The 12426-nt window shown below is 44.9% G+C and overlaps 1 protein-coding gene across 2 annotated transcripts in view; it reads left to right on the top strand.

Annotated features, from left to right (window-relative positions):
* Positions 1-8201, top strand: part of RCAN2 (regulator of calcineurin 2) — a 262707-nt gene extending 254506 nt beyond the window's left edge. For both annotated transcript variants that reach the window (XM_045543674.1, XM_045543673.1), the window contains one exon: positions 5656-8201. In XM_045543674.1, the coding sequence (XP_045399630.1) occupies positions 5656-5816 (161 nt within the window). In that variant the 3' untranslated portion in view covers positions 5817-8201. The remainder of the gene's footprint in view (positions 1-5655) is intronic.
* The last annotated feature ends 4225 nt before the right edge of the window (positions 8202-12426 follow it).

Raw genomic sequence — 12426 nt, 5'->3', positions numbered from 1 at the left:
CAGGCAGGAATCGGTAGCTCGTGTTGATCTAGAGAAAGAATGTTCTGAGAACAGCAGTAGATGCTGAGGAACACAGCAAAGCTCGGCCTTGTGCCTCTTAGACTTTGCTGTACTTTGAAAGCCTCTAGTGCAGGGATTCTGTCTGTTCCTTGGCGGAACACATATAGGGGCTTGTCCCAGGACCCACTAAAGTTTTAGGTAGATTTCCCCTTCCCTCTATCACAAAGTTTTTCTTGTTAGGAATCTGAACAATCAGTCTCAAACACTGCCTTAATACACGTATGTACAGCTCTGTGTCGTCTCCCCACCCTTAACACGTGGGAATTATGCTGATTTTTACACACTGTGAATAGTCACACAGATTATTCTATTAATAGAATTTAAGAAGAGGCCAACTCACAGCCCATAAGCCAAGGGGGCGTGATGGAGAGTTTCCATGGCACTTGGATGAGCAGCCACTGGTACAATTCTCTGCCGTTGTGCCAGAACCACGTCCCCACGTCCCCACGTCCCCCAGCACCTGGTCAGCACAGGGACTCGACCACCCCTCTCTGGAGAATGAGAAGCAGCTCTTAGACACCTTCACTGCCCCATCCAGACTTACAGGAATTGGGACATTGTCACCAACCTGTCTCCACTGGCTTGGGAAAAAAGGAGACAGCACTTCGGCATCTATTTTGAACCGTGGCCAAGCCTCAGTCAGTTCCAAAGGCCTGAATGAAAATTTAACTTTTAATCATGGGCTAGAGGATTTTGCTTTTGCTTGGCTGGGGATTTCTTTCATGGGGGTAAGTGGAAAACTCTGTTCAGTGCATTTTTTGATGGCTTTCGGTACTGGCCTCCTTCTGCGCACGGGGGAAGGACAGTTTGAATACCAGTAGAGGCGTGAGCATATGACAGATGAACCCTCTGCTTGTCCTTTAGAAGAAATGCTTCAATTGGTCTGTTGTGACCACACCATGCAGGACCTGCCCCCACCCAGTGTGGGTAAGGCCCAATAGGCTCCTTGTCCCCAACCAAGCCTAGCCGGTCCCTGTGCATGGTGACAGTATTGACGTCAGCCCTTGTGGTGGAAGAATTAGCTGAAGCCCAAAGGGAAAAAGAGGCCAAAAAAAGAAAAATTCAATCCAGAGAGACCAAAGCCATTTCTTTTTATTTTGTAGGCTCTCAGCAGCTGTTAAGCTTTGCTGGATTTTGATAGTAAGAAAGTTTCCAAAAATAGAACAGTGAAATGTCAGAGTTAATGGGATCACAGCAATAAGATATCTCTACTAGCAGGAATCTGACTTTATTAACTTGACGTGGGAGCTGCTTTGCCCCCTACACACAGAAGGCCCCCTGCGCTTGCCCCCCAACCTGAGCGTGTCTCCCCGCGCACCTGTTCCGAGAGGAAAGCAACCACTTTCGAAGTGACAAACACATTGCAACAAGAGGTGTCTTAAGGGAATGTTCTTTATCCAAGCCAGCCAGACACACGGTTTAGTCAAAAGGCTAGCTTTGTGGTGTGTATTTTACTACATTTTTTTTAAAGGCTAGCTTCTTGCTAACAGATGAGGAAAGGGGCAGGTGTCCGGTCAGTCCCCTGGCCTTTGTCCCTGCCTGCACCTCAGCCCCAGGTCCCACCCACTCTGCTGTGGCAGATTCCTTTCTGTCTCCTCATCTGAGGATGATGGATGCCGTCCTGCCTTCATCCCTGCAATCACAGTCAGCAGAGCAACGAGCGGGATGACAGCGGCTACTGGCGTTTCTTCAAAAGGGGGCGTCCGCTCCAAATAGGAGAATTTGAAAGAAATTTTATATGCAAAATATCAACACTTCATTTGATTACTCTGCGGTCACTTCTCTGTGTCTCTCACAGGAGGGTATCTTTTTATTTAGAATTATAAAGAGTTTCTGAAGGAAAGACAACATTTTAGAAACCCTGGGTGTAGTGAACTCGGTGGTTGTTCACTGTGGAACTGTGAGTGGCCCGCAGTTGTCCCTCGAGCGAGGAGGAGAACGCCACAGGTGAATGACCGCTGTGGCTGGGCGCCCTAGGGCTGCGGGATTCCTCCCCTCCCTCCCTTCCCGCATCCTCAGCTTCCCTCCCCCACTGCCCCCTACCTGCATTATTGCCATTTTCCAGTGACAACGTTTCATGCAGGGTGGAGGAAGGAAGGGGGCACGTTATGTGTGTGCCAGTGCCCTCACGGGGCACTGCTGTCACACAAAGCTGTGTAACTGAGGCCACCTGGACACAGAAACACTGAGAAGCGCCTAGGTGCTGGGTACGAATGTAGATTGCACTGAATCAGAATCGCAGGGTTGCATCCCCCCACGGGAGCCCTGGTCTTACAAGCACCTCAGTAAACCGTCAGATATTTGAGAACCCCTGCTCACAGAGATGCCACCGGCCAGGGCTGCCCACCCCGGCCCACGGCCTGTATGCAACTCTCAGATAAAGCCGGTTTCACATAGGTTCCATTCCTTAGCAATATCTGCAGATTATCTTTTTACCTTGGGACTTTGATAAAGACGACAAAATACTGTAGGGAGAACAGAACCGACTTTACATAGCGTCAATGTATACACCACAACACCATGTATACGTAGTGTAATAACTTCCAAGCAGATTACAACGTGGTCAGGTCAGTGCCAGCTATCGATTCCTGCTCCCCACGGCGGAGACAAACCGTGGCATGAGTGGTCAGCAGGCATGTCCTTCCCGGCTCTGCCCCGCGTCCCTGCTCAGCCACTGGGCTCGCCTGCATCAAACCGGGCCACATCAGGATGCTGCTGCATTGGAAATTTAATGCTTGTTGGTGCAATCCTCTCTACCTACGATTTCACCACATCTAGACTTTAAATTACAGAGTCTTCATCACCCATGTTTTGGCGGCTCTGGCTGGTTGTGTCCCTCTCTGCTACTACCAATATCCAGGGAAATTCTGCGGTTGTAACACTCCATGTTTGTGAAATATTTCACCCAGAAATATTTCCAGGTGAAATACAGCAAGATGTCAGGGCGGAGGTGTCTAATGAAGACTTCTCTGACTCTTAACCAAAAGAAAACATTTTTAGCAGGGAATGGCTATATTTGATTGCTAGGGCTGCCATAACAAAATATCACAAACTTAGTGGCTTTTACAACAAAAAGTTATTGACTCACAGTTCTGGAGGTTAGAAGTCCAAGATCAAGGTTTACACAGGGTCATGCTCCCTCGGAAGACCCTGGGGAAGGGTCTGTTCTGGTGGCTCCTTGGCTCATGGCAGCATAACTCCTGTCTTTCACGTGTCCTTCCCTCCCTGTGTGTGTCTGTGTCCAAAATTCCCCTTTTACTAAGGCCACCAGTCATACTGACGTAGGGCCCACCCTAATGACCTCATCTTAACTTGATTATCCGCAAAGACCCTGTTTCCAAATAAGGTCACATTCACAGGTACTGGAGGTTAGGGCCTCAGTGTCTTTTGAGGGGACACAATTTATCCAGTAGCAGAGGCCAACACTGAACATTTTCATCCTTCCCAGCATTGCTTAGAAAAGCTTTGATATTCATTGCATTATCAATGTTCCTCATTTCCTAATGTCAGCACCTAGAATTTAAAACTGTACCTTGCAAGAGTTTGCTATTTGCACTGACATTGCACAGTGGTAGTAATGACAGCCCTGTCACTGGAGCTGATAATACTTGCTCTAGCCATCCAGGAGAGGCACTTTCCACTAAAGACTGAGTTTAGCAGGCGAGATTCCTGGACTGGGTGGTGTCTGTCCTTGATCCTAGAAGACGAGCAAGGACTTAGGGAACTCTCAGGGAGAGGTGGACTATGCCAAGTAAAAGTAGCTAGTTTGATGTGTATAAGAACACAGCTATCATGATTAAAGGCCAACAGGTTGCCAGTTTGACCAAAGCACAAAGAGGGAATCAATGAAGGTAATGTTGGAAAAGATTAGTGAGAGATTATGCAGATCTTCTGTACTGGTCTGAGAAATTTGTGCTCGATCTTGTGAGACCTGGGGCCACTTACTGGGAGGAAGTCTAGGAGATACTGTTTTTAGAATATGTTTCTGTTGATTTGTGTAGGCTAAGATGTCAGGAGAAGATTAAGATGAGAATGTTGACGGTGAAGCTGAGAAACTACAAGCCTGCAGATTGAGAATGCCCCCTCTTCTTGCCCCACGACCTGAAGGTCTTCTACTTGTATTCTAGACCCAGGTCAACTGCCACCTCCACTGGGAGCCTTTTGAGTTACTTGCTCCTTACTGTTTGGTACCATATTGCTCTTAACATATATTGCCACCCTGAGACTCATCATGCTATACTGTGATACTTTCTGTTTCCACATGCCTCCCCTGGACTGTGTTCTCATGAAAGGCACAAATATTTGTTATTGTGCTTTGCAGCCTTTATGACTAGCAATGGGCACGGCCAGAGGAGCTACTCAATAAACACCTGCTGAAATGAAACAGACATAGACAGAAAGCCAGCTGGAAAACAGCAATTTCACTCTAAAATGAGTCAGTCAAGAGTTATAAACTCTTGGGACTGGAAAAGGTCTTAATGGTCATCTAACCCCGTTACTGAGTAAACGCCGCAAATCCTGGACAAGGAATGATCTCGCCTGATGCCATCCTGGGGCAGCTCTGGCTGTACAAAGTGTTCAGCTGCAGGAAAACTTAGAGACTACCTTATTCAAAAGATGAAGAAGTGAAGTGATTGGCTCAAGGTTACTCAGCAGTTAGCAGCAAGGTTGGGAAATAGAAGAGAAACTAATGTGACTAACTACCAGGCCCATTCAGTCCTCACTACAATCCTATGGAATGGAGGTCTTGCCATTTTGAAATTTATAGTCAAGGATGCTGAGGCTGAGAGAGGGCAAGTGGCTTGTTCAGGATTGTACAGTTGATAGGTAATAGAGCCAGATACAATGATAGATTGATCTCATTCCATTTTATAACACCTCATGCCATCCCTGGAGAAGATCTCAGGCTTCCCAAGACACCATAAAACGCTCTTCTCACTTCCTAAGCAGACCTTGCCACAGGATCTGTTTTGAAATCCTCCCCCCTTTTATCGTCCAACCGGGTTCCTTGCCCACTGCTCAAGAGGAAGCCAATACACTGAGACAGCAGGGGTTACAGCAGAGAAAGGGTTTAATTCCACGTAGCACTAAGCAGGGAGACTGGAGGAATTTCTCAAATCTGCCTCTCTGAGAATTGGGGAGACAAGGTTTTTAAGGATAGTTTGGCAGTCCAAGGATTAGGCAATTAGGTTTGCTAATTGGCTAGGTTCAGGGCAAAATTATAGGGGTGTAGTAATCTTGTGTTGCTTCAGTTCCTCGGGTCACAATTCCAGTTGAGTCAGTTTCTTGGTATGGGTTGCTAGTCCAGTGGGTCAACCAATCCACTGGAACACGGACCTGGAAGACATGTCAGAAACTACCCCTAGGTTTCCAAAGGGTGATGTTATCTATGGAGAGGGTTAAGAATCTTTATGATTACCAGCTATGGAATTTCGGAGTAATATGGACAGTGACTAATTATGATCATTATTTTTAGCTAGGTCTGTTCCTTCGCAGAGTTTTGGAGCCCTTCCCCCAGTTCTCACCTTGTATCCCTTTGTTGATTTGTATAAAGGGTGGTTTCACTTTCTCACCTCCATTTTGCTTGCTTTTCAGGAGAGAAGTATGAGCTCCATGCAGGGACAGAGTCCACCCCAAGTGTCGTCGTGCACGTGTGTGACAGTGACATAGAGGAAGAAGAAGACCCAAAGACTTCCCCAAAGCCAAAAATCATCCAAACCCGGCGTCCCGGCCTGCCACCCTCCGTGTCCAACTGAGCTTCCTGCTCTGCCTCGACAATAATAGCCATCTCCTCTTTATCATGCTTTTTTTTTTCCCGTTGTTTGTCGAAAAAAAAAATTGCCTTTAAATCCCTGGGTGTTTGGTTGTTTGAGATTCCTTCCTTGTAATCAAGCCTCTCGGACAAAAGGGCTAGGAAAAGGTGATATGTCTCCTGATCATATCATACCCATTAAGTATAATCCATAATTTAGAAGGTTCTAGGAAAAAGTAGTCTTTTCTTATTAAACAACACTACAGCCTGTATCTTTGTTCTCTCATGTTGATCCAAGCCAGAGACATCAGTAACAAATAGCACCTGTGTTGTTTGTGAGCTGTTTCAATCCCAGTCCTGATGTGTGTGCGCTGTTTTTTCCTGGCCACTTAAATAGGACCATATGTAAACTTGACTTTGACTGCATGAGATATCCCCGTCTGGTCTCACTCAGTCCTTGCATCCCGACATTCCCAGGACATGCATGATCACCAGCATTTATTTTCATGATTTGAGGATATCCTGTAACTCACAGATTGTCAGCATCCAGCCATGTCCTCTCTAGATTAGGAAAATTGTCAGCATCATCCAGCTCAACAAATCTGGGTATATTCACTATTTTGAGTCAATAACTTCATAGCTCTGTTAAAATTTCTGGAGGCAAAACTGAGACTGGCCCCAAAGGTATTCCTCAATAGATTTTGAACACCACATCCATGTAGAACTTTCCCAGCCTCACTGGGGAGGCTTGTCCAGAGTGATAGAGACCGATTTCAGACAAACCTATTTATTACAAAAGTTTCATGGTGTCTGAATGATTGTTTTTCTCTCTTTGTATATTTGTACAAATGTTTCAGCTGTGCTTTTAAAATCTGGATGTTTTTTATTTAGTGATTGTTCAACCATTAGCTGCTTAAAAACATACTATGTGCATTGCTTATGAATGCATTCATATACTAATGCAGATAATCTGATAATATTACACTGTATTATGGATAATGCTGAATTTTGAAAGGGCACGAAACATCTCATGCCAATACATCAATGACTAGCGGACATCTTTGCTACCCAGACCACTTGTTTTTAAATAAAGATGCAAGTGTCAGTTGTAGACAATTGGGATGAAGCGAAATCTGCAGAACGTAGCAGCAGCTGAGCATATAAAGATGGGGAAGGATAGTAGACACACGTATGACAGTCCTACTCATGCCGTGCCCATATGCTCAAAGGCGTTGTTTTCATTACATGTGATTTTTCTATTTCTCTAGCCCAAAGTGCATTACAGAAGATACACCTATAGAACCATTACCTTCTGCTGTATGTGCCAGGTCTCATCTACTCCTGTACATTAATGAATTACTTTAGCTGCAAATACACATTACGAAGGAGTGGGGAAGTACTTTCTTTACCCAAGCCTCAGAAAAACACACGAGAACAATAACACAGCCAACCGACGGAAGGACCGTTGTGGTTTTTGACTAAGGTGTATGTTAGTTTCATCAGAAACTTCAAACATAGACTGATCACTCAGAAATTAAAGTCCGTTCTACTGTGAATATAGCAATATAGTACTGGACACAGTACAGGTGAAACTGAGGAGAGCATTGCTTGTCAAATCCTGAGTTTCCGTAAGAAAAAATGAAGACTCCTTTCAAAAATAAAATCTGAGGAGTGTATAATAAGCAAATGCTTTGACTTTCCTTTGCCGTGGAGGTTTTTGATTTTTTTCTTGCCAAGTGAGACTACAGACCTAGCGGTTGAAAAATGCTCCCCTCTAGTGGAAGAAATGTCACACTCGCTGTTCAGATGCACAGAGCCTGCCGCGGTCAGCACTTGGGGCTGAGTCTCCTCTCGGCCATCTGCGGGTCATTTGACTTTTTAAGCTACCCTGAATTTTCAGAATGCAGGCTCTGAGGAGATCTAGATAAGAGAAAATGTTTGGAAATGATCTGTAAATGTCTCAAACGCATCAGACTATTGGTCAAAGTTGAAAAGACCATTCTGTGTAGTCATAAAAGAAAAACAGTGAAGTGTACAACCTACGCGGTTAGTCTTAGTAATTTATTGCCACGTATCAATGGTCACCTGTCTCAGATCAAGTAATTCTTTCACCAGGTTTGATGTGGGGAGGGAGGGACAGGGGCTGTTCCCAGGACAGCGGTGGGCAACGGAAAGACTCCTGGAAGTGTTTTGCCGGAACCTCCTAGCACTGTGAAAGTCAGAACCGCCTCAGCATGTCCGTGACGCACATTATGCAAACTTCTTGAGCACTATTTTAAGTTTGAAAAGTTTAAAAATGAAGGGGAAGGGGAAGATTTCCACCAACTGAATCATTTGTGCACGTGTATAGCTCAAAGAGCTTAGACTTCAAATATATCTGGTGAATGACTCTTTGTGCATGTGGTGTGATTTCTCTGTTGTCTACCTGAATTGACTATTCTTGAGGGGCAACTGCGGAGCAGTGCAATGCATCCTAGAGTCTGTCTAAGAAGGTATGGGATTAGGCCACCCATCTAGGTGCTTCCTGCCGCAGTGGGGGAAGCTGGCTGGCAGCCATTTCTCAAAGGAAGAGGAATCTGGGCACGGCCTGGGGGGATGGGCTGGCCTCTGACCCGGGGCAGTGGGAGAACTTCCTGTTTTATGGCAGCATCTGGACCATTTTGGTCCTAAAAGCCATGTCAAGTGTAAGAACCTCCTTTAACATCTCCCCACTCTATGCTTTAGTTTAAAACACTGTAAGAGACCTGAGTTGCCAAAAATCTAGTATTCAGAACACAAAAAGCACTGTCATAATCTAAAAGATTAATCTATTCGATTTTATTTAAATTAAGAGATTTTGTTCATCAAATGACACCATAACGAGAATGAGAATGAAAGCTTCAGACTGGGAGAAGATATTTGAGATACATGTAGTTCTTAAAGGACTCATATCCAAAATGTAGAAAGAACAATAAATCAGTAAGAAAAAGACAGACAATCCATTTGATCATTAAATAGTCAAATTACTTTTAACAGGCACTTCATATATACAGGCAATTCGCACATACACAGACACATGCAAAATGCCCTAATAACCCACAAACGTTAAAAAAAAGCTCAACTTTATTTCTTGTCAAACAAAGGCAAATTAAAATCTCAAAGAGATTTTCTATCAGAATGGCTAATATTAAGTATGGGGAAACATTAGGTTCTGGTAAGGCTATGAAGGAAGGGGGAGACTCTCCTATCCTGCAGATGGGAGAGTAAATTTTACTGCGACTTGGGAACACTGATGGGGTCTGCTAACGCTACACATAGGCCTATCTGGGAGAGACTCACTCCAGTGCATTCACCCAGCAGATGTGAGTGCTCACGTCTATCAAAATACCTGTACAATAATGTCCCCAGCAGAGTTGCTCATAATAGCTATTAACGGGATACAATCCAAGTGTCCTTCAACTGTAGGCTGGATAAATAACTGGTATCCTCACACAAAGGAATATCACAAAGCAATAAAAAATTACTGTTGTATATAGAAACATAAAAGGATCTCAAAACCATGCTTTTGAGAAAAAAAACCTAGACATGAAAGAATACATAGTACATAAAGTATGACTTCATTTACGAAGCTAAGAAACAGTCGAAACTGGCCTATATTGATAGAAATTATACTAGCAGCTACCTTTGGGCGGGTATTGAATGAGGGGACACGTGGGAGCTTTTGGGGTGCTACAAACATTCTACGTCTGGATCTGGAGCTCCATGGATACATACATATATAAAATTCAGTTAAAATCTCCGCAATACACTATAGTAAGTTATATCTCAACCAAAACGAAACCACTATGAGAACAGGGAGGAAGGAGCTATTATTAATTGTGACGAGGGTTTGAAATGTTCTCATCCTAAAGACATACATCTTCTATCTTACGTCCGTGAGATATTTCCGTATACGCGATGCCTTTAAAATCTTTACTTTTTTTTTAAATAAATAGCACAAGACTTAAGCACTGAGTAAGGCACTGTTCGTTCCAGTACAAATCAACTGTCTGCCTGACACTGGGTTTTCAGCGGCGAACAAAGTAGCTGTCGTCCCTGCCACCTTCCATGTGGGAAAGAGACAAGAAACAAATAAACAAGCCAGTAATAATCACAAATTCCGATAGTGAGTACAGTGAAGAAAAGCAAGAGCACACTAGGAGAATAGAGAATAAAAGTGAATGAGGGTCATAGGCAGGGAAGGCGTCTCTGAAGAGATGACATTTAAGCTGAACTGGAGAAGGAACTGGCCGGAGAAATGCTGAGGGAAGGGGTTCCAAGCAGCAGGGGTGAAGGGCGTGGATTCAGAAAGCCCTTGCCATGCTGGGGAACCTCGAGGCTGTCGTTAGTGTGTGGAGCCAGGCGAAGGAGGGCGAGCACAGCCCTAGGTGACATCAGGAAGGCAGGCAGGTCCCGGGCTCTGGAGAGCCTGGCAGGCCAGGCCAGGGGACTTGGAGTTCCTGTTAAGTACGACAAGAAGAATTTTCAGCGAGGGAATTATATGACCAGATTCATCTCGTGAATTCCAACACAAATAGAAGAAATTTCCTAACACAAACCCACATCCCAAAAATGTCCAGACACTCTGGACTTTAGGCCTGAAGATAGCTTTGGATAGCCCGGCGTTCCTCGCTGCAGCGTGATGCAGCACACGAATTCTCGGTACCCAACGTCAGTACGCAGCGTCTTATCATGGTTCTGGAAAGTTGTTTTTTTTCTTTTTTTCCTTCCTTCCCGTCCCCAAGTCATTTAGAAGTCCTTGGTGCAGGAAAGGAGGGACAGAGCAGGTGATAAAGAATGATAAGTCAGTGATTCGGGCAAACATTCATTGAGCTGCTGGTACAGAGTGTCCCTGCCAGAAGCTGCCGTGCAGAGCGTCATTGAACACTTGGCAGGCTCTCCCCTTAAATTTATGCAATCCGAGAAAGGGAAAATTTCAAGCAAAAAGTTTTCTGTCAAACTCATTCATCTGCACCTTTCAAAGATAGTCTGGGGAAATGTTATCGGAGTTGACTCAGGAGCTTTATATATCTCTAAAAGGAAGCCAAATCCAAGGTTAGTGTGTGTGTGTGTGTGTGTGTGTGTGTGTGTGTGTGTGTACGCAAGTGCATTTAGTATAGGCTGGAAATAGGAAACCCAAAATAGGCCGAAATGGATGAAACACTGTGTGCTAGAAAATTTCATACACAATACCTCCTCGGCTCTTTTGCATTATTTTCCATTCTCAATAATAGAGTTCAGAAGCCTTTACAGTTGGGTAAGACTATGGGGCCTCCTCAACTAGTTGCAATCATTAGTAAAATCATTATTGTTCCCCAAACAGTCTTTGGATTTGCCCATGGGGTATTTTATTCTTAAAGCAAGATTTATAGTTTTCCCTACTGTATTGCCAAGTTCAACACACTGGTAATCCACATGGTGTGCTATAGTGGATGCAGGCCCCCCGGTACTGGGGGTGCTGGTGGGTCACGACCTGCTGCTGAGTGAGCAGGCATTGCACTCAGCTGGAAAGATACTCCCACCCAAGGTCTTACCCCTCCCTGGGGACCTGTGTCCAGGGACTAGTCAACGTGACAGTAGGAAGGCCCTTCTTTGGACCACTCCAGCTCCAGAGCTGTCCCTCTAGGATATAGGCTGAGGCCTCTGCATCTCTGTTTAACTCTTCCTTCCTTAAACCCAATTCCTTTATCCCCCACAGGTGTGGACCTAAAGCCTCCCCAGCAAACTTCCTGCGTGTACACCTAGTCTCAGAGCCTGCGTCCTGGAGAAACTAACCTAACACTTACATCCTCAGTAGCTTTCCCTCCTCACTCTGTGCTCTCTGGAATTGTACAACTCTTTTCCATCGATCATCGCCTTTGCATTCCTAACACGGATCAGTTATACTAGGGGTTAGTAGCTTTTCTAAAAGTAATACAGCAAAGTTCTTCCTGCTTTCTTTGTGTTGTCTTGCTGCATTCAGGTAGGGGCAGGTGGGGTGGAAGTGCAGGTAACCTGGGACAAAATTCCACAGTGACGACTTCTCCTAATCGTCCCCGTGGCACGAGGTGAACAAAGGATGCCTGTGTAGCTGTTGTCAGGAGCCTTCATGAAAAACACAGAGGGGTCTGTAGCAGGGAGGGTGGGACCCAAATTCTGGCCTGTGTGCCACCCTCAGCCCACCTCAAAACGTGTCCTCACCTCCCTGTCAACCTTATATATGAGAAAGAGATAGGGATTGTGTATGTGACCCTAGTCAAATTGCTGAAGTCCTTGCAACTCAGTTTCCTCTCCTGTAAAATAGGTGTAAAAATTGCCTTTGGTTATGAGGACTTAATAAGATAATAAGAGTAGCAATTATTATTGGAGGGCACTTTAACGACAGCTAAATTCACAAGTTTTGCTGCCACATGACCTGGATTTAAACCCTGGCTCTGCAAACGGGTGGTCTTGGGCAAGTTTCTTAATCTAAGTCTTGGTTTGCGCATCTTCTAAACAGGAAGAATGATGGTATGGATCTTACCGAGTTAGGAAGATTAGATGAGAAAGCACGTCAAGCGCTGGGTACAGAGGACGTCCTCTGCCAATGCTCTGTGTGTACCAGGCCCCACAGGAAG

The sequence above is a fragment of the Lemur catta genome, chromosome 2 (genome assembly GCF_020740605.2).
Source record: "Lemur catta isolate mLemCat1 chromosome 2, mLemCat1.pri, whole genome shotgun sequence".
NCBI lineage: Eukaryota > Metazoa > Chordata > Mammalia > Primates > Lemuridae > Lemur > Lemur catta.
Note: the sequence above shows the minus strand (reverse complement) of the source record. Positions and strands in the feature narration are given on the sequence as shown.